This window comes from Ctenopharyngodon idella, chromosome 7, assembly GCF_019924925.1.
Source record: "Ctenopharyngodon idella isolate HZGC_01 chromosome 7, HZGC01, whole genome shotgun sequence".
Classification (NCBI taxonomy): domain Eukaryota; kingdom Metazoa; phylum Chordata; class Actinopteri; order Cypriniformes; family Xenocyprididae; genus Ctenopharyngodon; species Ctenopharyngodon idella.
In genome coordinates, this window is record NC_067226.1 from 20,312,865 (window position 1) to 20,339,321 (window position 26,457).

Consider the following 26,457-nt stretch of genomic DNA (forward strand, 5'->3'; position numbering starts at 1 on the left):
TTACCCTACTCAAAGACTCAAACCACCAAAACCACTACCTGCTTTGTCAAAATGACTCTTTCCTGTTGTGTTAATTACAGCATCTCATCAAAGGACCTTGTCCCCCATTGCCCCATATGGAGAGATTTTTCTGTACAATTCAGCAGAAAATGAAATGGTAAGTGAATACCAAAAATATCTATCCTGGAATTTGTTGTGCTAAAATGAATAACATATTATCAGTGGTAAAATCTAATGATCTAATGACCTTGTAGAGTATATTGCTATTCTTAAAGGATTTGTTCACTTTAAAGTGAAAATTACCCCAAGCTTTACTCACCCTCAAGCCATCCTAGGTGTATATGACTTTCTTGTTTCAGATGAACACAATCGGAGTACATTAATAAATATCCTGATGGATCTAAGCTTTATAATGGCAGTGAATGAGACCAATCAGTATAAAACTCAAGAAAGTGCATTCATTCAAAGCAAAACATACTCCACACGGCTCCGGGGTGTTAATAAAGGCCTTCTAAAGCGAAGCCTTGTTAAATATCCGTATTTAACAAGTTATAATGTAAAATATCTTGCTTCCGCCAGACCGCCTTCCGTATTCAACTTATGAAGAAAGGTTTGCATGACGAGAAAGCAATCCGACCTAAAGGACCAAGCAACCAAACTGTTTCATCATTCATAATGGGAAATATATTATGTTAAAAGCAGGAGTATCTAATTCTATATGTGAGCAACATTACTTTTTGCAGTTGAAAACCAAAAAGCACCTCTTCATCCTAAAATGTCACTGCTCTACGAAATGGGTGCATTGCAAAAATGCTGTCCCAAAAAAAAAAAAAAAAAACCTTATTCCCGCTCTTACTGATAATTTATAGATATGTAACACATTTTGGTACACTTCGAAGTGTTTCTCTGTGAAAGCTAAACAAACAGTGGATAAAATGCAAGCAACGTAACAATTTAAGTCGCTATTTTGGTCTACAGGTCTGAAAATGCCATGAGATGTGCATAAAAGGGGGTGAATGGTATTTTAAAACATAATTTAGAAAATAGGCTTGCTTTTACTTAAAGTTCATAGAAGTGTCTAGCAGTGTTGTAGAGTTTCATTTTGCTTGTGTTTGTTTTTCAGGATTTGGGCAAAGATGTAATGTCCAATCAAGGAGTAAAAGAGAACCTGGAAGAGCCGACGTTGAGGTAAGCACTGTGTTGAACTTCAGTGTCCTTTAGCTTGGACTTCAACATCCTAATTCTAAAATAAACATTTATGTGAAGTCTATTCTTAAAGAGATAGTTCACACAGTAAAACTAAATTCTGTTATCATTAACTCACCTTCATGGTGTTCCAAACTTGTATGACCTGTATGTTTGGAATAAGGTAAGTAAGTGAAAGTAAGTATAAGTAAGCAAGTAGTCTTAACAAATGTATGCTCAGTGGGATGGTGGTTCTTAATTTTTTTTTTTTTTTTTTTTTTTTAGAAACAAGCAGACACAAACCAAAGAAAAATCACACAATAACAAGCAAGCCCTTTCCAAGCAACATGTTGATGATGATGATGATTACTCCATTGTCCAAGCGCCTTCTAATCATCCTACACCTCCTGCTCTTCTCTTGAGCACTGGACCATCAGCTGTGGCCCAGGCACAAACAGATGTGAATGACATATACAGTATGGCACTGGATGACCTAACCTCTGAAATAGAAGTTTCCATTTCTCCCTACGCCTGCTTCTATGGGATCCGTAACTCTGCCGCCAAAGCAGGCTGGCTGGACAAACTCTCCCCTCAAGGGTAAGGACCATGCAGGCCTCTGTTTGATGCTTTACACTCTTTGTTTTTCTCTTTTCTTTTAGGATTATTCTTGGGAATGCTGTCAGTTGAGTACTAAAGCACATATCAATAGCCGCTTTTCCACCGTCGGGCCGAACGGTTCTTAGAATGGTACGGAACGGTTCCAGGTGTGTTTCCACTGGAGCCTGGTACGGCTCGGCACGGTTGTCTAACACGGATGGTAGAATCTGTGAAGTGACGTCGCCACTCAGGATTGGTCATTGGACTGTTGCCTGGCTACCAGTTTCTCTGTAGCTGGCTAAACGCTCTATTTGAGCGAGGTAAACAAATTAATAATAAAATTAAAAGAAATATCTGATCATCCTCTATAACGAGGTCATTATTTACATCTCATATCATCAGTAAACCGTTGCGTTACCAAGGCAACGACTGACGCTTTTATATTAGATTCCAAAGAGTGGCCGTTATCAGCCCCACAGTGGAAAATGGAACCGCAACCGTACCAGCTGGCCCGGATCGGTACGGAATAGAACGGTTATGCTTTGAGAACCATTCGGCCCGATGATGGAAAAGCGCCTAATGTATCAATGTTAAGGAATAATTACACAAAAGTGTTGTTCTAGTTCCATATGCTGTTATTTCTACTGTAAGACACAAAAGGGGCAGTTCATGCAGCTTTTTTCCAATCAGTGCATACCATAAAATGGTATGACCATAAAAGTATGTGTATACACTGCATAAAAGCAGTGTATGACTATAAAAGTAGTCCACATGACTCATGCATCACATTTCAAGTCAAAGCCACACAACAGGGGAAGCTGTATTCCACACCGCTGTGAGCTGACTGTGAAGTGCCCAATGTTCGGCTGTTTTGAAGCTGGAAACTGTTTGAAATCCACCATAGAGTCCCATAACACAGCACACATTTCAAATTGAACAACATTGATTGCTAAAAGCTCCAGTTCTAAGAGCAGTATTGTGTTCCCTCTGACCACATGACCTGATGCTTGATAATTCATTTGTTAAAATTCAAAGAATCAAATTATGTTGGATTGTTGATATCTTGATCAACTTAACATCACATGTTGAGTCAATTAACACTTAATCATTGTGGACTGTAATTGCAAAGTGGCCTCATTCTGTTTGTTGGCTTTCTAAAATTAATGAAAATTTGTCATTAATATATATATATGATCACATTGAGATGAAGGCACCAAAGCAGGGTCTGGTTTTCCTTTCAGTTTTCCTTTTTAATTCCATTTGTATTTTATGGCTTGGGAAATTTTACCCAAGACCACCTCCTTGTTCAAAAGATTTTATATATATATAAAGATTTTATATATATTAATTAATTAATTTTATTCAGCAAAGATGCATTAAAATCAAAAGTATGTATAACTTTTACATTATTAGAAATTGTAAAATAACTGTTAATAAGAAGTTTCTTGAGCATCAAATCATATTAGAATGATTTCTGAAGGATCATGTGACACTGAAGGCTGGAGTAATGATGCTGAAAATTCAGCTTTGCCATCACAGGAATAAATTACATTTTAAATTATATTAAAATAGAAAGGAGCTATTTCAAATTGTAATATTATTTCACAATATTACTGTTTTTACTGTATATTTGATTAAATGCAGATAAAGACTTCTTTCAAAAACATAAAAAGGTAACACTTTATATTAACTTTCATTAATAAATCATTAACAAACATTACCTAATGCTTAACAATCATTAGTTACATAGTTAGAAATAGATGTGCTTGTTAATGTTTACTAATGAACATATTAAACTTTACATAATGATTAACAGATCATTATTTAATGAAAATTGAAAGGCTTACAAATGTCAATAAACTTTCATAATATCATGCACTTTTTATAAAATCTACAAATGATTTTGACAGATGTTTACAATGATTAAAAGCTTCATTAATAAATAATAAAGAAACATATAATGCTTAACAGATCATTGGTTAATATATATTCAAATAGCTATGAGATTGTTAATCTTTAAATTATCTATTAATCATTAAGTAATGTAAATAAAACAAATGTCATTAAAGTTCATTTTATACCTAATGCACTTTTTTACATTCACAGTTTAATTAGTAATTTTAAGCACTTTACACTATTCATGTAAACATATTATTCATTAACTCTGGTTATGAGTCTATAAAGGTCACACGTTTGGTTTTCATTTGTTGTGGTGTGTATGCAGAGTTCTACTATTTACAAATTTTTACAAATCATTTATTAATTATTTAGTACCTTTTATGGGCAGTTATCTTGATGGCAAAAGTGTCCCAAATTACCTGAATTTACCCTTTTTACACATCTTTACAAATCATTTATTTATTATTTGTTCATGTTTTTGCAGTACCCAATCTAAAGTTGAAACTGTTCATTATTTGTAAATGTTTATAAACGTTTATTAATCATTTAGTACCTTTATGTGCATTGGACTTTTAGATGTAACAACGTTTGTGTAAAGGGTGATTAGTTGTAGTTTAGCTAAATGCTTGCTAAAGACATAACACATAATTGTAATTTGGGTGCAAAACAAGTTTTTATTGCCTCAACTTAGTTTAATATATCCTTAAACAGGATATTCCTTGAATAATACATCAACTGGAGAAAACAAATCAAGAAAATACTTGAAAATCTATAATACTTGAGAATACTACATTTATCGAAACAATGTAACAGGGCGTGGCGTTAACTTTTTTGCTCACCAGCCACTGTGGCTAGTGGTTTTCCAAAGTTACTAAGCACTCAGCATTTTCACTGGCCACAATTTTAACATTGATACCATGGGAAAAAAACTGCCATATACTGTAGATATTTGTAATACTGTCTCATAATTTGGCAGCAGGTACACTGCTGTCACTTTAAGATCTGACGAACGGATCCATTATACTGTTACACGTTTTTTTTTTCAACTGTTTACGTTCACTTAAAACATAACTCTCTGGCTACATCCCAATTCAGAGGCAGCATCCTTCGAAGGTGGCATTTGAAGGCCGATTGTGTCACTACAGCGCGACAAAGGCTGTTTTAATCCTTCAAATGCGGCCTCCAAATGCGTTTTTCGTTTCCCGTGAAATGAAGGATACAATAGATGGATCCTTTGCGGCCTTTGACATTATTTTGTGTGTATTTGACTGTTTAAGCACAATAAGCAGTGAAAAAGAACTCAATTTAGTACTGAGAATTTAGTATTTAAAGTACAAATTGATGCGCAATACGTACAATCCCACGCCGAAATTCAAGCCCTGTGTTACAATATTCATCCGGAGCAAATGAAACGAGTGAGTGAAGGAAGGCGGGTTTGTGTGTCAACTCGCTGTCCGAGACATGAGAGAGCGAGAAAGTGCAGCTGGTATCGTGTATCTATTCTGCGGAAAATGAGTATTGGAAGCGTTTCAGATATTTCAGTATCAATATGTATCGAAAAAATATTATTGACATCACTACATTTCACGTAGTTTATTATTTCAGGTGCCTTTTTAAAAGACCATTGATATATGTATATATTATATTTAAAATTCAACCCCATTATGAAATCCACCTGCATTTGGGGGTGGTTAGTGTCAAGCCCTGCAATGTAAAATAATAAATCGTTTGAACTGTGTTCCATTACAGTAAACAAATTGACCCCCTGTACACTGTTGACACCTTAACCAACCCTTAAACCTACCCATACCACCAAACCTGTCTCTAACCATACCCCATATCACACCTCAGTAGCAGGAAGAGTGTTTTGGGTTACACTTTATTTTCCACTATGTGTACTTGCATGTACTTACAGTGTGCTTACCCAAAAAATACTGGGTAATATAAGGTAACTACAGGGGTTAAGGGTAGGTTTATGTGTAGGTTCATGGTTATTAGGTTTCTAGGTTACCTAGTTATTACCCAGTAATTGTAATTACTGGTATAAGTACATAAGAACATGAACACAATAAGTACACTTTACCTAACAATTATTATTATTATTGGCGCAAGTACATAGTTAAAGACACCTAATATAAAATCATTTTTATATATATTTTTTAATTTTCTGCTGAACATCCAGATCACTCATAGCTACCAAACAGCTTTTTGCATTTGTACATTTGTAAATGTAAAAAAAAGAAAAAGAAAAAAAAGGTGCATTAGGTAATATATGAACTGAAATTTCATTTCACAATTTACAAATTTACAATTTGTATATTTTCAAGAAGTGCATGATCGTATGTATTGAGTTTAATAACATTTGTAAGCATTTTAATTTACATTAAATAATGATCTGTTAATCATTATGCAATGTTTACTAAGTTCATTAGTTAACGTTAGTTAAGATTTATTAATCATTATATAATGTTTGTTTATGATTTATTGTTTGTTAACAACAAACAATAGTTATTACCCATAAAGAAATCTTTCTGGCTCCACACTTTTAAATAGTAGTGTATGAATCATTTAAAAACAAGCATGCAGTGCTTTAACAGAGGTGGGGATAAAGCTACAGCATGGTCCCCCCCTTTATTTCGGTATACGTTTTCACACATGCTGAACCACTTGTAAAAACAGCCTTCCTGTTCTTGTTTTTTCTCTCTTCCTCTTTGTACAGCTATTACTTGACACACCACAATGCCAGTTATTATAATGGCAGTGATAATTTATGACCCTGGTAAATCCTCAATGATAGTCATTTAAATCTTGTAACATGAAAAATGTTGTGAAACATCCACCACATTAGTTTTGACTTTTGTCAACATGACACTTCATTTTGTACTTGTAGGAATCGCGTCTTTCAGAGAAGATGGGTGAAGCTTGAAGGAGGAAATCTCACTTACTACAACAGCGAAAAGGTGATGCACCCTAATTGTCACACACACCAAGGCACTGCCATGTCATGTTTTTTTTTTTTCAGTTTGAGTGGGGAGAGCTGAGACAAGCCTAGAAGCCTGGTGTCAGTTTTAAACTCAGCATGTACAATCAGTTTAAAGTATCTCAGAATGTCCAAACTGCTGTAAATCCCTCTCTTAATTTCCACTTGCAGTGGGATAAAACTGAAATGATCTTCCATAGCTGTCGACTGTCACTCTTTTTGCAGATATAGGTAGTATTATCGCAGTAGGACAGAAACAGCACTGGATGCAGGAATGGGGTGATATCATCAGTGTGAAACAGTGGGGGTAGAGGATGCTCTAATAGAAATGGAGGAAGGGGCTTTGGGTGCACCTGCGAGTATTGTGCTCATGTATTTCTTTTAGTCCTTTTAAGCCTAATCAAAAGAGGACCATCAGCCACACACACACGTTTTGTAGGATATACACCGATGAGCCAAAACATTATGACCACCTGCATAATATACAGCTGGTCTTCCGCGTGCTGCCAAATCAGCACTGACCCGCAAAGGCATGGACTCTACAAGACCACTGAAGGTGTCCTGTGGTATCTGCCACCAAGACGTTGGCAGCAGATCCTTCATGTCCTTTAGGACAGGTTGCAAGTTGGAGCTGTCGTGAATCGAACTTGTTGGTCCAGCACATTGAAAACAGTTGTGTTGCTTAATACGTTTGTGGATATTTTTATTTTTATTTTTATTTTTTACATGATAAATTCAAAAGAACATCATTCATTTGAAATAGAAATCTTTTATAAATATCTTTACTTACTATCTTTGACTTCCCTGTGCATGATACTTCTTACTTTTGGAATGTCATATCTGCCAATATCAATATCCAATGTATTACATTTAGTAATTAGGGTTTCCTGGTTGTTCTAAATTAAGCGAGGTTCCTTTGTAGTGACATCATGCATTACGAGTTTATGGTGACTTTTGCAGTCTTAAAGGGTTAGTTTACCCAAAAATGAAAATTCTGTCATTAATTACAACACGAAAGTTGGGACATTTTTTAAATTTGAATAAAATGAAAACTAAAAGACTTTCAAATCACATGAGCCAATCTTTTATTCACAATAGAACATAGATAACATAACAAATGTTTAAACTGAGAAATTTTTACAATTTTATGCACAAAATGAGCTCATTTCAAATTTGATGCCTGCTACAGGTCTCAAAAAAGTTCGCACGGGGGCAATGGCTGAAAAAGCAATAAAGTTTGAAAAGATTCAGCTGGGAAAACATATAGCAACTAATTAAGTTAATGATATCAGGTTTGTAACATGATTAGCAATAAAAGGGATGTCTTAGAGAGGCAGAGTCTCTCAGAAGTGAAGATGGGCAGAGCTGTGAAAGAGTGCGTAAAAAGAATACTTTAAAAACAATGTTCCTCAATGTCAAATTGCAAAGGCTTTGCAAATCTCATCATCTACAGTGCATAACATCATCAAAAGATTCTGGAGAAGCTGGAGAAATCTCTGTGTGTAAGGCACAAGGCCGAAGACCTTTATTGGATGCCCGTGGTCTTCGGGCCCTCAGATAACACTGCATCACTCATTGGCATGATTGTGTCAATGACATTACTAAATGGGCCCAGGATACTTCCAGAAACCGCTGTCGGTAAACACAATCTGCCGTGCCATCTGCAGATGCCAACTAAAGCTCTATCATGCAAAAAGAAAGCCGTATGTGAACATGGTCCAGAAGTGCCGTCGTGTCCTGTGGGCCATGGCTCATTTAAAATGGACTGTTTCAAAGTGGAAAAGTGTTCTATGGTCAGACGAGTCCAAATTTGACATTCTTGTTGGAAATCACGGACGTCGTGTCCTCCGGGCTAAAGAGGAGGGAGACCTTCCAGCGCATTCAGTTCAAAAGCTAGCATCTCTGATGGTATTGGGGTGCATAAGTGCATACGGTATGGGCAGTGTGCATGTTTTGGAAGGCACTATGAATGCTGACAGGTATATAAAGGTTTTAGAGCAACATTAAACGAAAAATACGTCAAAGACGACCCCGAACTCTTCAGCAGCTGGAAACCTATATCAGGCAAGAATGGGACCAAATTCCAACACCAAAACTCCAGAAACCCATAACCTCGATGCCCAGACATCTTCAGACTGTTTTGAAAAGAAGAAGAGATGACACACCATGGTAAACATGCCCCGTCCCAACTATTTTGAGACCTGTAGCAGGCATCCAATTTGAAATGAGCTCATTTTTTCCGTAAAGTTGTAAAATTTCTCGGTTTAAACATTTATGTTATCTATGTTCTATTGTGAATAAAATATTGGCTCATGTGATTTGAAAGTCTTTGAGTTTTCATTTTATTCAAATTTAAAAAACGTCCCAACTTTTCCGGAATTCAGGTTGCGTCATAAGTGTTTGAAATGCTTAGAAATTTCAATGGTTCACGTGACTTTGGTAGTTTGACACACGCTCCAAACCACTGATTCGAAACAAAAGATTCATAAAGCTTCGAAGCTTCATGAAGCAGTGTTTTGAAATCGCCCATCACTAGATATTGTTGAATAAAGTTATTTTGTTTTTTTTGGCACACAAAAAAATATTTTCGTCACTTCATAACATTAAGGTTGAATCACTGTAGTCACATGAACTGTTTTAAATATATCTTTAGTAGCTTTCTGGGCATTTGAAAGTGTAAATTAACTTAATGTCAATGCAGGCCTCACTGAGCCATCGGATTTCATCAAAAAATCTTAATTTGTGTTCCAAAGATGAACAAAGGTCTTACGGGTGTGGAGCGACATGAGGGTGAGTAATTAATGACAGAATTTTTATTTTTAGGTGAACCAACCCTTTAACTAGACATTGCGTGTGAGTGGTGGCAAAAAAAACCTGCAGCCATGAGGCTATGCTATGGTGTTGTGAGTGGTTTCCAGGGCATGAATAAGTTTCTCCTCTGTGCAGTTTTTAGTGTGTTTATGTTTGGTTGCTGGATGGTTGCATACTTGCTTCCTTCTATATATTAATAATAGAGCAAAATTTGACAGAAAAGCATCACTAATCAAGAAAACTAAGGAGAGTTTCAAAGAAATTGTCCTCCAACTGATTGTCCTCAGCGGACACGTTCTCTCCTTAGTCTCTCTTCTCTGATTGAAATGGTTAATCTCAATCACTGCTTACTTCTTGACATCACATAATGATGTCATCAATCAGAGACCTCCTTAAGCGTGGGAGAGAGGCAAGCATCACGCTCCCACTGGTTTTCTGTAGGACCCTCGGGGACGGAGCGGTATGGTCTCCCCCAAACTTACCTGATGTTTCATCAAGCTTGCGACCAGATCTGCGACATCAGGGGATCCTAGTAACACTTTCACAGAGTTTTAGCATTTATGTGTGAGTGAAAGAGGTTTAGAATGTCACCTGTCGGTACGCAGGGTGTGTGGAGATGTTTGGGTTGGGATCAGTTACCTCGTATCTGAAGTACAACAGTGTAGAAAATCCAGAAAAGCTCAAAAGTCCTCTGGGAGTGTCTGTGGAAAGCTTTCTCACCACCCCTCTGGTTTTGATGGTTGTAGTCATCCAGCTTAGGGCAAAAGTGAGCTTCCCATGACCTGTAACTTATACACTACTGGTCAAAAGTTTATTTATTTATTTTTTACGTTTTTGAAAGAAGTCTCTTATGCTCACCAAAGCTGCATTTATTTGATCAAATACACAGTAAAACAGCAATGTTGTAAATTTAAAATAACTGTTTTTTTTTTTTTTTCATTTTAATATATTTTATTTAAAATGTAATTTATTCCTGTGATGGCAAAGCAGAATTTTCAGCAGCCATTACTCCAGTCTTACTCCAGTCTCCAGTGTCACATGATTCTAATATGCTCATTTGCTCCTTAAAAATGTTAAAAACCGTTTTTGCTGCTTAATATTTTTGTGGAAACCGTGATACACTACCATTCAAAAGTTTATAGTAAGTACTTTTTTTTTTTTTTTTTTTCTAAAAAAGAGAAATGGATATTTTTATTCAGCAAGGACATATTAAATCGATCAAAAGTGACAGTAAATACATTTGTAAAGTTACAAAGGATTTCTATTTCAAATAAATGCTGTTCTTTTCAAGTTTCTATTCATCAAAGAATCCTGAAAAATGTATTCCACAAAAAAAAAACAGCAAAAAATGTTTTCATTATTGATAATATTAAGAACAATTATTAATAATTGAGCACCAGTAATAACTGATAATATTTGAACATCAAATCAGCATATTAGAATGATTTCTAAAGGGTCATGTGACACTGAAGACTGGAGTAATGATGCTAAACATTCAGCTTTGCCATCACAGTGATAAATAACATTTTAAAATATATTAACATGTATTAACATATATTGCTCTTTATAAATGTAGCTATGGTGCGCATAAGAGACTTTTTCCAAAACATGAAAAAATCTTAATTGTTCCAAATTTTTGGCAGATAGTGTATGGCAGCAGATCTTTTAGAATACTATATTCAGTTGTGCGCTTTTGGCTAGTGTTGGACAATGCAAAAAAAATGCAAATGCATCAAATTGGTTTTTACTCCACCCAATATATTCAAGTCAACTTTCACACTTTACTCACTTGCATTAGCATCCCTCTGCCAGGTGGTGTCCCCATGGCTCCACTGCAGAACTAACTCAGCACTGGTGAAAACAAAAGCTAATGGCATTACAGCACTCTCTGGGTCTCTCTGATCAAATGCAGACTTCATCAGTCACTCTCTTCAACTCTATTGCATATTCAGATGTATGTGTTCTTGATCATCAAAGTGCATGTATAGGACAACCTGCTGTGAGCATGACGTCATCACAGATGTGCACAAACCATATGAGTACATCCTGCTATAAACTTTTTGTGCACCATACGCCTTAGTTATATGTGTGTTTGTATAAGCACACACCTACTTAAACTGTCTCTAAACTCTTAATGGATGCGCTTGCGTTTGCACATGTACTCTTTAAACCCCCTTCATCATTCCGACCCTGAAAATTGTAATTATAATGAATAATTAACGCCAGCTTAGAGAGCGCCTCATTACTGCCACTTAGCTTCCTATAAACATGCACACCTCTTCACTTTTATCCCCCTTTACTCTCTTCTGCTGCTGTCCAGATTTTAGACAGAGGAAGTCTCATTAAAATGCCAGTGAGTTTGCGGCCATAATGCGGCTGAGGAGGGAAGGATGCAAAATTGGAGAGAAAGAGCGAGCGAGGAGTGAAATCCCGGAGAGAGGTGATGGCTGCCCCCTACCATAATTAGGGTTAGCTGCAGCCATCGTTGTTAACATGCTGCCTTAATTTGAGAAGATGGCGCTCTCTCTGACCCCGCTTTCTCTCTCCTTCTCGCTCGCAATCTCACGCTTCCCTCCGCTTTGTGAGCTTCTCCTCCTTGATCCCTTGGTTCTTCACTCATTCTCTCTCTATAAAGCAATCCCCAAGCTATCATATCCCTCTTTCTTTCTCATTCTCTCTGCTTTCTCACTTTCTCTCCCTCATTCTCTCTCTTCCTGTCTATCTTTGGCATTACCTCTTCCATTTGCATTAGCTGAGGAGGGGGTCCCTCACTAAATCTTCTTTTCTATTTCTGGATGGACGAGTTCTAGAAATAGTGCAAGGTCATCATAATAATTAACAGCCAACTGAAATGGACAAATGAATCTTTCTTTCATTTTTTTTTTTTCTCCCCCTGTCTCAATCTGCTCTTTTCACTATGTAGCTCACTCTAGTTCTGAACCTAAACCCAGTGAACTACATCACTTCCTACTGTCTGCATAGGCTGCTCTCTTCTAAGGCATCCTTATTGAAATGGAACCTTGATAAGCAAATGTTTTGGAACAATTTACATAGGCAGCAACTTGTGCATTATACAAATGGCACTCCATAATACTCGACTAAACTGATTTCAGTAAAGGTGAACAACTTTATACTTAATCATAAATATACATAAAAATTCTGGTAAAATTATTTTGATCATTATTTTTGAATTAATTACACTTAAAAATATTTTTTATACTTTTCAGTATTTAATGAATAATTTATTTATACTATTATTTTATATTGTATACAGTACTGTTCAAAAGTTTGGGGTCAGTATGATTTTTTTTTTTTTTTTAAAGAAATTAATACTTTTATTTATCAAGGATGCATTAATTTGATCAAAAGTGACTAAAGACATTTTAAATCTTACAAAAAAATTCTATTTTAAATAATTGCTGTTCTTTTAAACTTTCTATTCATCAAAGAATTCTGAAATGTATCATAATTTCCACATAAATATTAAAAAGCATTACTGTTTTCAACATCGATAACAATAAGAAATGTTTCTTGAGCAGCAAATCAGCATGATTTCTGAAGGATCATGTGACACTAAAGACTGCAGTAATGATGCTTAAAATTCAGCTGTGCTGTCACAGAAATAAATTACATTTTAAAATATATTAAGTTATTTATTAAAACATTAAAATCATCACAGTGCATTCTGGGATTTCCTGTTTCACAAAAAGATGTATGCAACACTACTTTAGTATTCGGCCAAAGCAAGGTCGCTCAATGAAGATGTCTACCTTTTAGAACAGACTTGTCACCTATGTTGCCTAAAATGTTACCTGCGTAGGCAGCTCACTTGGTTTTAAAACAGAGCTCTTGTCTCCCCCTCATTCTCTATCTTCATTTTTAGTTCTCCACTGAATTTGCCCTTTCCTATCCATCACAGTCTGCTGTTTCAGAGCGGCTGGAGTGCTGTGTATGAGTTCTTTAGACTAAAGGAGGTCTCACAGAGCTCTACTGCTGCTTTGGAGGCTTATGTTGGTTTGAAGCACACAGACCAAACACTCCTTTCTCTAAACAACTAGCTCTGTTTCCCCTCATCTCTCCCCACAAAACATCAGACTATAAATACTGGAGTGCCAAGCCCGTTAGCTGGGGACTGGTATTAGGAATCAGGCCTGCTTGAGTGTGTGAGTGTGTGCTTGACTCAATCCCTCTTTTCTTTTTTTTTTTTTTTCCTTTTTTATAGAAAGCAGATGTATTATAGCTGGATTGAGCTCTCTGTTGGAAACAATGTATGAAATTGATGTTGCAGTTTGTACACTACCAGTCAAAAGTGTTAATGCATCTACTCATTCATTATTATTATTATTAATTTGCATTGCATTTTAGAATATTAGTAATTGTCAATTATAAAATAACAAAGTGAAGTAAGGGAATACTGTGTATGTATATACACCAACCAAATTCATGAGGTGTATGAGGTTTTTAAGATTTTGAGAGACAAAAATGTAGTTGTTTTGGTAGTTTGTCTGTCCATGTGCTCTTTGTGCTATGAATTATTTTTCTGTCTCACTCATTCCTTGCAGGAGATGTACTCGAAGGGCCTGATACCTATTTCAGCAGTTAAACAAGTTCGTGCTCTGGGTGAAAATAAGTTTGAGGTGGTCACCTCTGTAAGAACCTTTGTGTTTCGGGCAGAGAAAGAAGGTGAGCCTCTTTGCTATTCACGTTTGCTATCTCACGTTTCGACCCCCCTTCACTAATCCTTTTCATACCAATTCACTCCCACTCTTCATCTTTTATCATCTTTCACTCATATTTTTTTATCATCTTACCATCTATGCTATAAGATAAGATGCTCTGAGTAGATCTTCCACAGCACACAGAATCAGAGAGAGAGAGAAACCAGACTCAAAGAGAAGCTGAAACAACCAAGACGATGATGATGATGGCTTTAGATTTAAAATGTACAGTAAACACCCTGTTGGTGCATGTTGTTGCCACGCCATTGCCTGCATGTTTTATACAATATTTTTCTTAATATTCATTACTAAGCTGCAATGAAGCCTGATCTAAAGACTGTGAAAAGGCTCGATTATGGTTTTAATAGAGAGACATGTTTTTAAAGAGTAGCCTGGTAGTTTAACTGTAATTATTCAGGATCAATTTAAAACTGTGTGAGCATTTAGTGGCTCTGAAAGTTAGTTCTAGTTCTAGTGTGTGTTCAAAGCACGACGTCCACTCCAAAGGGAGTTATTCTCTATATCAGTTAGCACTGTTCTGAAGTCCCTGAAATGCCGCAATTGTAATTTTGAGTTTTCTCCAGGGAGTGTAAAAAAAGGGGGATTTGTTAGTCGTGTGTTGAAACACGTGGTTATGGTAATGGGCGTGACATTTCAAAAACACGCTTGAAGTGACTGACCAATCACAACACACTGGTCCATCCAACCAATCAGAGCACATTGCGCTTTTCGGAAGAAGGGGCTTCCTTGAGAATGGAACTAAATGGAGCGTTTCTTACAGACTGGGAAGAGAGGTGCTGTAACAAAGTAAAATATGTGGAAAATAATGTTTTTTTAACATTCAAGGGGGGGTTTTCACACACAGTTTCTGCCAATCTCATGTTAATCTTGAGTACCTATAGAGTAGTAGTGCATCCTTCATATCTCCAAAAGTCTTTAGTTTTATCATATTTATAAAAAATACATACGCTGTACCGAGTCTTTCCGAAAACAGCCGAGCGCCTGTAGGCGTGCCGTGTGAGCAGAGCTAAAGAGTGACGAGCACACGTAGCGATCATCTGCAAGCTATTAATGGTCAGCTAAACAAATGTATTTAAACACACAATACACCATTGCATTATCCCTGGATAACTTTTGAATCACTATAATGAATATAGCGTATAGTGAATGATGAATAATAAATTTATGAATTCACTACGTTCGTGTTGTTTACATTATATGCACTTAGGCGCCTATTGCCAACAAAACAGACATTTGAAGCAGTTTTACTCACCACCTGCGGTTCCGACTCATGACCGGGATCATTATTGCTGTGACCGCTCCATCTTTCAGTTTCAAACGATCGGTAAATCCAGCGTAGAACTGGGCCTTGTTTATGAAACCATAAGCGCTGATCCTTAGGGCTCGAGCAGCCATGGAAAAACACAAGATATTCTCCATTCATTTTAACCAATAATTGCAACTATCAGTTTCTATGATTATTTTAATAACAAATATCAAGAGCGCATCAATGTAATGCGTATGCACAAAACTCTCAGCTCCACTTAACTCTGGGTTCTTTGGGAAGCAAGGTTATCTTTCCCTCACAACCAAAAACACACTTCTTTGGTGACATTGTTGATTTCATGAAGTACCGTGACCTGTGCAGTGCTGCCGACGACTTCCGTAAAGCCAAACGCGCGTTGATGGACGTGCTCTTGCTCTCTCGCTCTGGTTGACGTGTGTGTGCGCGCTCTTCCAGGAGAAGGGCCCGTACAAGGAATTCCGACCCCTTTGACGTCACACAGCCCCATACTCAAAAAAAAAAAAGGCTGCGAAGTTTGAGGTTTTGGAAGAGTATTTTTGGCACAGAAATACTCTGTCATACGTCCAACTCATGTTTTGAAACTTTGGCGATGTTTAGCATGAGAATCCAACTCTTTAACAGTGTAAATAAGTCAGAATACATGAAATAGCATTAACCCCCCCTTTCAAGAATGAAAACCTATTCTAGACCCCTAAAACAAAGTCAAGGCTTTGTACATAATATGGCCTCTTAAAAGGAATTTTCTCCTACAATGGCATCAAAATGTATTTGGCCACTTAAACCACACTTAAAAATGTACAGTATGTCACTGCATTTCATTTGCAGATCCCTCTTGGTTTGATATTTTGTTATCTAATGTAATGAAGTTCAAACATTTTTAAGCATGCCATAAATCTCCCAATACGTTCTGTGGCCACTGTAAATCTGTAGACCTAAGCATGTCATATATGATTTGTCATTATTTGTAAACGGAGCAGTTGAACTTTCTCAAGGCCATTCAGACTGGTGAGATTATTTAACTTTTTTCCTTACCTTGCAGTAAAAAACAGTGTAAGTGTGAGGGGTTCGCCATGAGCCAATCAATTACCATGTTATTGACATGGCCTTTTGCTTTCCCCACCGCAATTACTGTGGTAAATCTTTGGCTAATAGCACTGCTGTGTGCCATAGTGTCTTAGAATTTCAGCAAATAATGGCCTCATCAGTACCTCCATTCTCCCCAGCTCTTGTGTAATGACCTCTGACCCACTGAAAGTGAATTACTCTGAGGGAAGTCAGTTTAGGCATGCATTTAACTGTACTTTCCACCATAAGAAGAATTCAGAGACAAACAGAGAGAGAGAGAGAGAGAGAGCACTGGTCCGATCTGCTCATGCATCTTTAAACAGCTTTATAGCAGTCTGAAAGAGTCATCAATCTTAAGATAAACACAAGAGAGGAGGAGAGAGAGAATGAGTGAGTGAATGAAAGAGCTGGATGTGGGTGGTCATGGGATGAGCACAAAAGATAAGAATGAGAATTAGTGTTAGAGATCGAGCACACTGGGAATCATTTAGATGCACAAGTGTGTATGTGTGTGTATGAGTGAGCAAACATTCATGACTGTGTACACTTTCTGGGGCAGTCTTCAGCTGTGCAGGTCTCCTCTTTCTGAGAGTGAGTGTAATATTTTCTGAATAACAATGTTTTCATGGAGAAAGGAAAAGAGAATCTTTCACAGCCACCAATTTTCGAGGTTTCAGACTTTATAGGTAACCACAAAGTGCAGTTTGTAACTGTGTGTGATGGTGTATTGAATCCATGGTCAATTTCATTGATAACTAGGGCTACTAACTCAGTTCATGTTTTTCAAGAAAGTGTATATAATCTGCAATCTTTGCTAATGGCAACTCGTGGGTGTTCAGTTCTCCTGTCAAGTTTTTTTGATCCAGTTATCTGAAAACAAAGCTGCTTTTCCACCATTGGGCCGAGCTATTCTAAGAACGGTAAGGAATGGTTTGTTATATTTCCACTTGGGCTTGTTTCGGCACCACACGATTATAAAACGTTCTCAGCCCGGAATTCTCAGCACATTTGGCTAACTTGTCACGGATTGGTCACTTGTCTGATGCCTGGATACCAGTTTTTCTTTAGCTGGCCAAGCGTGCTATTTGAGCGAATAAACACAAGTTAATAATAGAATTAAAAGTAATATCTGATCATCATTCATAACGTGGTCACTATTTACATCTCATCCCATCTGTATACTCTTGCTTTACCAAGGCAACGCCTGTTGGTATTACATTCCAAATAGCTCCGTTATCATCCCCACAGCGGAAAATGAAACCATATCTGTTTTGACTGGGTCAGATCGGCATGGAATGGAACGGTTAAGCAATGAGAACAGTTTGGCCTGACGGTGGAAAAGCATCAGGAATATTATGAAATATTATTACAATTTAAAATGACTTTTCTTTTTCAATATACTTTAAAATGTAATTCATTCATGGAATCAATATTGAAATCAGTTGTGCTGCTTAATATTTTTTTTGGAAATCGTGATACATTTTTTTTCAGGATTATTTGATAAATATAAAAAAAGCACAGCGTTTATTTGAAATGGAAATCTTTTGTAACATTATAAATGTCTACTGTTACTTTTAATCAATTTAATTCTTTAAAAGTATTAACTTCTTATTGACCCCATGTTGGGACCATGCTAACCAGCCAAACTGACCTTGATACACACACAGCCTTCTATCTGACATTTATCAATAAATGGAGAAAATGTTAATAATGGATTATATCATATTCATAAATCAAACCCAGGTGAAATGTTTAACAAAATTAAAGTTATTTACACTCCTTGGTGTTATTTAATTATCACCTATGAGTAAAACTCCATAAAGTGTGGGAAATGTTTTATTTTTTCATTATTGCAGGTTTGTATTTCAGTCTTTCTTTTCCTGTGCAGTGTGAGGAATACAAAATGAGATGTGTGAGTGAGGCAAGTAAAGAGCAATATTGCCAAAATCTACCTATCTCAGGTGGCTTTAGTTTATAGATATGCAGATATGCACATACGAGTGTCATTACTGAATCAAAAATTTGTATTCTATCCTTAAAAATAAACACAATCAATTAACAAATAATTAATCACAATTAAAAATGTAATCAGTTGACAGCCCAAGTAATAACACACACAGGGGACCAAAGCTGAGTTAGTAGACGAGGAATTGGACATTGTTAGACATAAAATAGAACTGAACTTAAGTTAAGAAGCCAAATATTGTTAAATATCTGATGCTCCAACACTTACATTGTGCCTAAAACTCTTTTGCTGACTACAAGCACATTTTAAGTCTCATCCAAATGACATTGTATGCAGAAACACTCATCTTTATTGAAATGAGATCCTGCTCTCTCTCTCTTTTACCCCCCGCCTCTTTCTCTCTCTCTCTTTTACCACCCTCTCTCTCTCTCTCTCTCTCTCTCTCTCTCTTTTACCCTCCCCCCCTCTCTCTCTCTGGATGTGGCAGGTGCTGTAGACCTGCAGAGGATAAGAGTATCCAGCTGTTAATGTTTTTTGGCTAGTGTGTGTGCTTGCACCGAATTTGTGCAAGCCCCTGTAGCCCTATTTAAACACAGCACAAGAGAACCCTCTCAGGCTTCCTTCCCCCATCTCACACGCACACACACAAACACAAACACAGAGGCAGACACAATACAATGAGACACAGGGGCTTTTGCATACTTGCTTTGTTTGCAGATTTAAAAGTTTATAAAGTATAACAATAATATTAGACACTTTTTCCTTCCTTTTTATTCCCATGGCATGGTGTCTCCACACGTACGCATGCATACCTGCGCATTCACTAACATACATCAAACAGAATGCAGTGTTCCTCCACAGGCACGCACACCACTTCTTACCTCCCTCCATCTTCTGTCTTCCCTCTAAGGAGAACGTCAGGATTGGCTAGAGGTTCTCCAGACTGCAGTGAGCTCCCAGTCCTCTATTTCCCATCAGCCTCGCAAAAATAACACAAACAAGAGTGGCTACGTCGAGCTGCGTGGCCTCAAAGGAAGAGTCTACCTCAGCCTCATGGGAACCAGCTTCAGAATCTGTAAAACAGACCAGGTAGATCTATATATCTTATTACTTTTTGATTTTTCGGGGCTTTGTTAAATGTTGATCTGAATTCATACTGCTGCCGCCCGCATGGGTTCAAAATGAGTGCCACAGCTCAACAACCATGTGAAAGGTCTCCAAGCCTGTGGGTCGCTTAGCGTTAACCAAGCTAATTATTGATTTCAGGCTATCTGTCTATCTACAGGTATCTATCCTATCTGTCTATTTGTGTGTTTATTTGTTGTTCGGTCTACCTTCAAACTTCATTGCACTTAGCCATTGCTTTAACCAGTCTGTGTAGCCCCTTTCACGCAACACGTTGATCCCAGAAAATTGCCATAAAATTGCCAGAGTGCCTTCTGTGTGAACACAGACACGTCCCGGGAATGATCCTGGGATGGGGACCTAGTAACATTGCCGGGATCAGTCCCGGAACGTGCCCTGTGTGAACAAAGGCGGTAATCAATGCCGTAAAGTGTGTGTCGTTGTGATGACGCCGAAGCTGAGATCATTTGCCAGTTTTTGGAACATGATGCGTCAGTTTATGATCGAATCAGAAGAAAAAAATGCATTAGTGTGGTTTCTCGAGAGAGAAATCACAGATCATAAGACACTGTTACCCCTCTTCCACCAAGGCAGTTTGAGTGCTGGTTCAGAGCCAGAGCCTAGTTTCAAATCAGTCTTTCGACACCCAAAGCACCAGCTCTGAACCAAGAAAAGTGGTTCGTAAGTAGCACCAAAACATTGCTGGTCTAGAAGTAAGAACCACTTGCGTCAGGGGCTGGGGGCGGGGTTACCGTGACCAACAAGAAACTTGTGGCCGCCATTTTTGAAATAGCAGCTAATCAAGCTAATAGTAGCTTGACTGTAATCTCCGGCTATACAAATTACGGCGAGCCGTGTTTGGATGCCAATGTAGGTTCGCAAAGCCATGAGCATCAGTAGTAACGAAACGTCCGCCATTGTTGATGGAAGGCTTGTTCGAGATGTATCGGAGCTGCGGGTCCGCGGGAGCGTTTGTAGAGCATGCGCCAATCGCTCTGTGAGAAGCCAAAGCATCTCGAACAAGCTTGGTGTGTTTGTGTTTGGCACTGCCACGCTAGCGTTGCTGTGAAAGATGAGACGTATACAGTGACATAAGACCTGGCTCTGTGCTGGCTCTCTAGTCCGTGGAAAGGCAAACCGGTTCTTAGAAGGCTGGCAATAGCACTAGCTCTGAACTAGCACCCAGTTCGTGCTGGTGGAAAAGGGGTATATGAGACATTACATTACAAACTTGAGACATTACAAGTCACATCGATGTCACATGTTTTTACGTGATCTTTATGGGACATGTGTGAACGCACACACAGATTCCAGAAAATCACTGGCAGTGTGAATGAACCAAAATCAAACGATACAATCAAACAAATCCCGGGACACATTATCGGGGTATTTTCCGGAATCTCTGTGTGAAAGGGGCTTATGTCCATCCATCCATCCATCATTACTCTATTATTATTTTTTCCTCTGTTAAATACTACTTTATTTATTCCTCTGTTGAATACTACTTTATTTATTCCTCTGTTGAATACTACTTTATTTATTCCTCTGTTAAATACTACTTTTTTCTTATTCCCCCATTGTTTGTGATATAGATAGACGTAGTTTTGTCATTGTCGTGAAAGAACTGAAACTTTCACACGTTTAAAGGTGTAGGACATGTGTTTTGTGCTCCTTCCTATGTGAATGAGCCCATATGCTGAAAGTGTAGTTATTACAATGCACACACAAGCCATAACACCTCGCATGCATATGTATGTGATCTATACCCAATTGGTCTCAATTTTAAATGAGATTAAGCTGAGAAGGTTATTCTGTGTGAATAGGCGGCACACACACTTTATCATCTCTGTTTGTCTTTCATTATTTTCCTTATTAGCACGAGCAAACATCTTTGTCTTCATTCTGCAAGGAAATTGTTTTTCGTCAGCCGATTTAGCATGCGGGAGGGAGAAGGAGAAAGAGAGCAGTGAAAATGGAAATTGATTGTATTGTTTTTGCATTAAATCCCCTCCGTGGCAATCACTCCGACAAGTGGTGAGAGAAACGGGAGGGAGTGGAGGAGAAAATGGCATAGGGCAAAAGGAAAGGAGTGAGGGAAAGAGGGAATGGAGGAGGAACTGGGCAGAGAGACAAGAACGGAGGGATAACAGAGGGAGGTGAAGACAGCAGTGACTGTTGAGGGATGAAGAAAACACAAAGGAGCATCAAGATGGAGAGAAGGAGACTGAGAGGGAGAGGAAAAAGGTGCGGTGGTGGGTAGCTCGGTTCATGTTCAGTGAAGTGGAGTATTTAATTTAACAAGATGAACGAGCTGCCCAGGATGCTGTTTTTTTTCCCCCTTCCCAACTTGGAGAGGATGAAGTGTGCTGCCCTTCTCTCATCTGAGGTCAGGCCATGATGTTTCCCCAAGGTAATGAAAGTCAACCTAACAGGCAAGCCCAAATCACGTGATGCCACTACAGTTTAGTGCTACATCGATTTTTGATTTCCTTGCTTAAACTATTTGCTCCAAAACAAAGAACACAAAAAGACTAAACACATTGGTGTTGGAATGGCACTTTGCAGGGTCTCTGATGGCTAAAGTTTAAAGTATAAAAGGACAATTAGAAGATGTCAGAGGTAGAGGTCGACCGATATATCGGGCCGATATTTGTCTTTTTTTAGTATATCGGCATCGGCCGATATCCGTGTTTAGTAGCGCCGATTTAAAGCCAGGCACGTCCGCGGGCAGCCCTGTGTTATTGGTGCGGTGGAATGTGCTGCTGCCGCATGTGATTTGAAACTTTTGGAAGATTTAACAACAGTACTGGGAGATAAAGGTAGCCTAAGGCTTAAATTCTGATATTTCAAAGTCCTATGGCCATATATTTACTATATATTACTAGTAAACTATGAAGTGTTGCTTCACTTAGTGAAAGAAACAACGGATAGCATAGAACCGTCGGGAACTGGCATAATGCTACAGCTGGTTGAAGGTTCGCTTACTTGTAGTTAACTTTAAGGTCTGTAGTCCAAAACTACCAGCAGCTTGCTTGCTAACATATTAGCCATACATAACATATTAGTTATAAGTTCTGTTTTATTTTTCCTGTATCTGAGTCGGAGAATTTCACTCTGTGCTTGTGGTGGAGAAGGCGGCAGCTCTCACAAACACTGCAGCGTGATTGAGGGCTACATTACTCCGACAAATATTGTCAATATTAAGAGGATTTGGCATTTCCAATTAATGTAAGCCTGTTACATTCTTCTAGTCTATTATTATTACTATTAGGTAAGCTACTTTTATTATTAAATTAATATTATAATAAATTTGCCCCGCAATAATTTCACAGCACATTACCGCATAACTGACGTGCTGTGAGGATAATAAAAGATTAGGCTATCAGCTCCTCTTTGAAAATGTTTTAAACATTTTTTAGGTCTATTATACAATGAATTAGACCTATAATTAAAATTATTAACAGTCTATAATATTTCCTAACACTGCAGTCATAAATGAAAATTAAGAGCAGCTTTAGGCTACTTCAAGCACCAACTTAAAAAAAAAAAAAAAAAAAAATGTTTAACACGAAATACTATTCTTCTCAGTTGTAAGTTTGCACGTTGCTTCTTGTGTGATATCCATTGGCTCCTCTTGGTTGAACCCCCGCGGATTTGTGCTAAGCCACTGCGCAGAAGTGTATGACGTTTGTTCGGAAGCATGGTTTGATGCAGACAATAGCCGGGTTTTCATCCAACTTTGCATTAATGAAAATTCAGCTCAAGAATATGCGCATCTGCGTATGTTTCCATCAACTGTGTAATGCGAAATGGACATCAGCCTAATAAAATGATGTGTTCCGACCAATGACTATAATATATATATATATATATATATATAATATATATATATATATATATATATATAGATAGATAGATAGATAGATAGTTAGATATATAGATATATAGATAGATATATCTATATATGTCGCACAGTTATTATCCTCATTAAACCTGTCTAACGTTAACTGTCAAGAATGTCAGAAATCACTAAGAGTTTAGCACTGTCCTTGCATACAAGGCTGTGCAACATGACAAAGTTTTTAATTGATTTTTATTTATAAAGTTGTATTTTATTTAAATGTATATTTAAGTTTACATTTATGTTCCAACACACTTGAAAAATTCAGCTTGATAAATGCTCTAAAACTTTTATGTAAATCAAGTCAGTGTTCAATAAATGATGTTAAGTTTAGAAATGTTGTGCATCCACTTATTATTAGTGTGACATTTTAGCATGCAAATGAAGGGGAAAACTTCAAGATATCGGCCCTAAAAATCGGCAGCACATATCGGCCATCGGCTGACCCTGACCTCTAAACATCGGCATCGGTTATAGAAAAACCCATATCGGTCGATCTCTAGTCAGAGGCAATTCTAGAATTTCAGCCTTAAGGGGTCTGAGCTCCCAATAAGACTGCAGGACACATTGGTCTAAAAATATGTTTTTTTGAACAGTATGTTAGGTTAGAGGGTTCAATTTTCTGTTTTGCTTGTTTTTAGAAGGTTTGTCATTGTATGTTTATAAGAGATACATTCATTTTGTTGGGTTTCAGGGAGGAATGAGGCCAGGACTCAGATGCAGGGAACAATGGACTTTTAATTAATAATAAAATAAAACAAAAACTGCCCCATAGGGCAATGGGCAAAGCAGGGCAGGACATGATAGATACATTCAACACAAACTGGCACAGGACTGAAAACATAAGGGGAATAAATAGGAGAGGAATTAAGGAGGTTAATGAGGTACAGCAGGTGGGGCAAATAAACCTATAATCAAATATCAAAAGTCAAATAGACAATAGACAGGAGAGCACATGGCACATAGAAACGAACATGACAAGTCATGTGCTCACACCAGACATGACAAAAACAACACAAAACATGACACGTGCACGTAGCCAATGAGAGCTTTCACCAACTGCGTGTCCACACAAAACATGACAACATGAAAGCACTTGGCCAAAGAAAAACACAAGCTATGTGCTACACAGAACAAGACAACACAAGAACTTCTGGCCAATGAAAACATCAACCAGGCGCTATACAAAAACACACGAGACGACGAGTGAATGAACACTCAACCTGTGCGCTCACAAAAAGAGACAAAACATGGAGCGTGAATACCAAACCCCGACACTGAACCAAAACCGAACTAGACAGAAGTGACGGGATCCGAACACCACTCTCTGCACATACAACATATCACGTAGATGAAAGCGCACGGCCCAAGCCAACTTGGAACTGCACGCTCACAGTGACAAGACAGTGGGAGTGTCTGGGCTCTGTCACCAAACTAAGAATAAACCAGACCAATGTGACAGAACCCTGACACATTTGCATTTATAGGGTTAGTTCACCCCAAAATGAAATTTCTGTCATTAAGTACTCACCCTCATGTCGTTCCACACCTGTATGACCTCCGTTCATCTTCAGAACACAAATTAAGATATTTTTGATGAAATCTGAGGGTATCTGGTCCACACATAGGCAGTAACATCATTGCACCTTTTGAGGTCCAGAAAGGTATTAAAGACATTGATAAAATAGTCAACGTGACTACAGTGGTTAAACCTGAATATTATGAAGTTACGAGAATACTTTTTGTGCACGATAGCAAAACAAAAATAACAACTTTATTCAAGAAATTCGTCAGTCCCCTGTTGCAGAGCTTCAGTGTTTATGTCTGAACGTGGGCTCAGTATTGGCCAGCTCCTGCGTCAGCATCATACGCATACGTCGTGCTGCTCACGTGACCAGATCTGGCCAATACTGAGCCGCTCTGCCATGAAAATAGCATAGCAGTATGACAGGGGACAGACAAATTTGTTGAATAAAGCCGTTATTTTTGTTTTGTTTTTGTGCACACCACTGTAACCATTGTAGTCTTGTTGACTATTTTATCGATGTCTTTAATATCTTTCTGGACCTCAAAAGGTGACTTAATGACAGAAATTTCATTTTTGGGTCAACTAACCCTTTAATTTTGTAATTTTACTGGAATGGAGAGTATGCTGTGGATCAAAGTTCAAACTAATTTCACACGTATCTGCAATCAAATAATTTGTGCTCTAAGCACTGAGGTGTCTTTACTAGCTGAGCAAATAATATTTTTTTTTTTACAAAAAAAAAAAAAAGGCTGTTCACACAGGCAGTGTTCCGTCTGAACTGTTTTTTATTGTTTTGTCTAGAGACCTACATCAGATGGACTTCTTTGGTCATTACATTGAGTTTTGCTATTTGAGTGCTCGCTATTCAGCTCTCGACACAAATCCTGCAATTTTAATACACCATATCAGGTTAAAAGTAGTTCAGCTTTGAGAATAACATCTCAAGACCCCTGTTCTTTGTTCCGTTTTGTAATGCTGTTTTTAAACCAGGGCCATACAACATTTAGAATGTGCGTACTGGAACAAACAAAAATTGGAGCACATACACACATAATGGATTGACCAACAAACTGTCAATCATTTTTTCTTTTTTGAATCTAAGGTGGTAATTCTAAGTGTTCTGCCCTAATGTAACCCTTGTAACACCACATGCAATCCACATGCAATATTTGTGAAAAGTTTTAATACCTTCTTTTGGCCAAATTCTAATGACCTCATCACATGTATCCTTGACAGAAAAGGCAATCCTATTGCAGTGAGATCAGTGGAAAAAAAATCTACTCAACATAGACAAAGTTGAAATGTTGTCTATACTCATACGAAAGACCTTGCAGTGTATTATAAGTAATTTTCTCTGTTCAATAGGGACTGCATTT

At 37.7% G+C, this 26,457-nt stretch overlaps 1 protein-coding gene across 3 annotated transcripts in view; it reads left to right on the forward strand.

Annotated features, from left to right (window-relative positions):
- arap2 (ArfGAP with RhoGAP domain, ankyrin repeat and PH domain 2) overlaps positions 1-26,457 on the forward strand; it is a 117,096-nt gene that overhangs the window by 26,013 nt on the left and 64,626 nt on the right. For all 3 annotated transcript variants that reach the window (XM_051901517.1, XM_051901516.1, XM_051901519.1), the window contains exons 4-9: positions 81-157; positions 1,124-1,188; positions 1,471-1,782; positions 6,572-6,641; positions 14,035-14,155; positions 19,438-19,616. In XM_051901517.1, the coding sequence (XP_051757477.1) occupies positions 81-157; positions 1,124-1,188; positions 1,471-1,782; positions 6,572-6,641; positions 14,035-14,155; positions 19,438-19,616 (824 nt within the window). The remainder of the gene's footprint in view (positions 1-80; positions 158-1,123; positions 1,189-1,470; positions 1,783-6,571; positions 6,642-14,034; positions 14,156-19,437; positions 19,617-26,457) is intronic.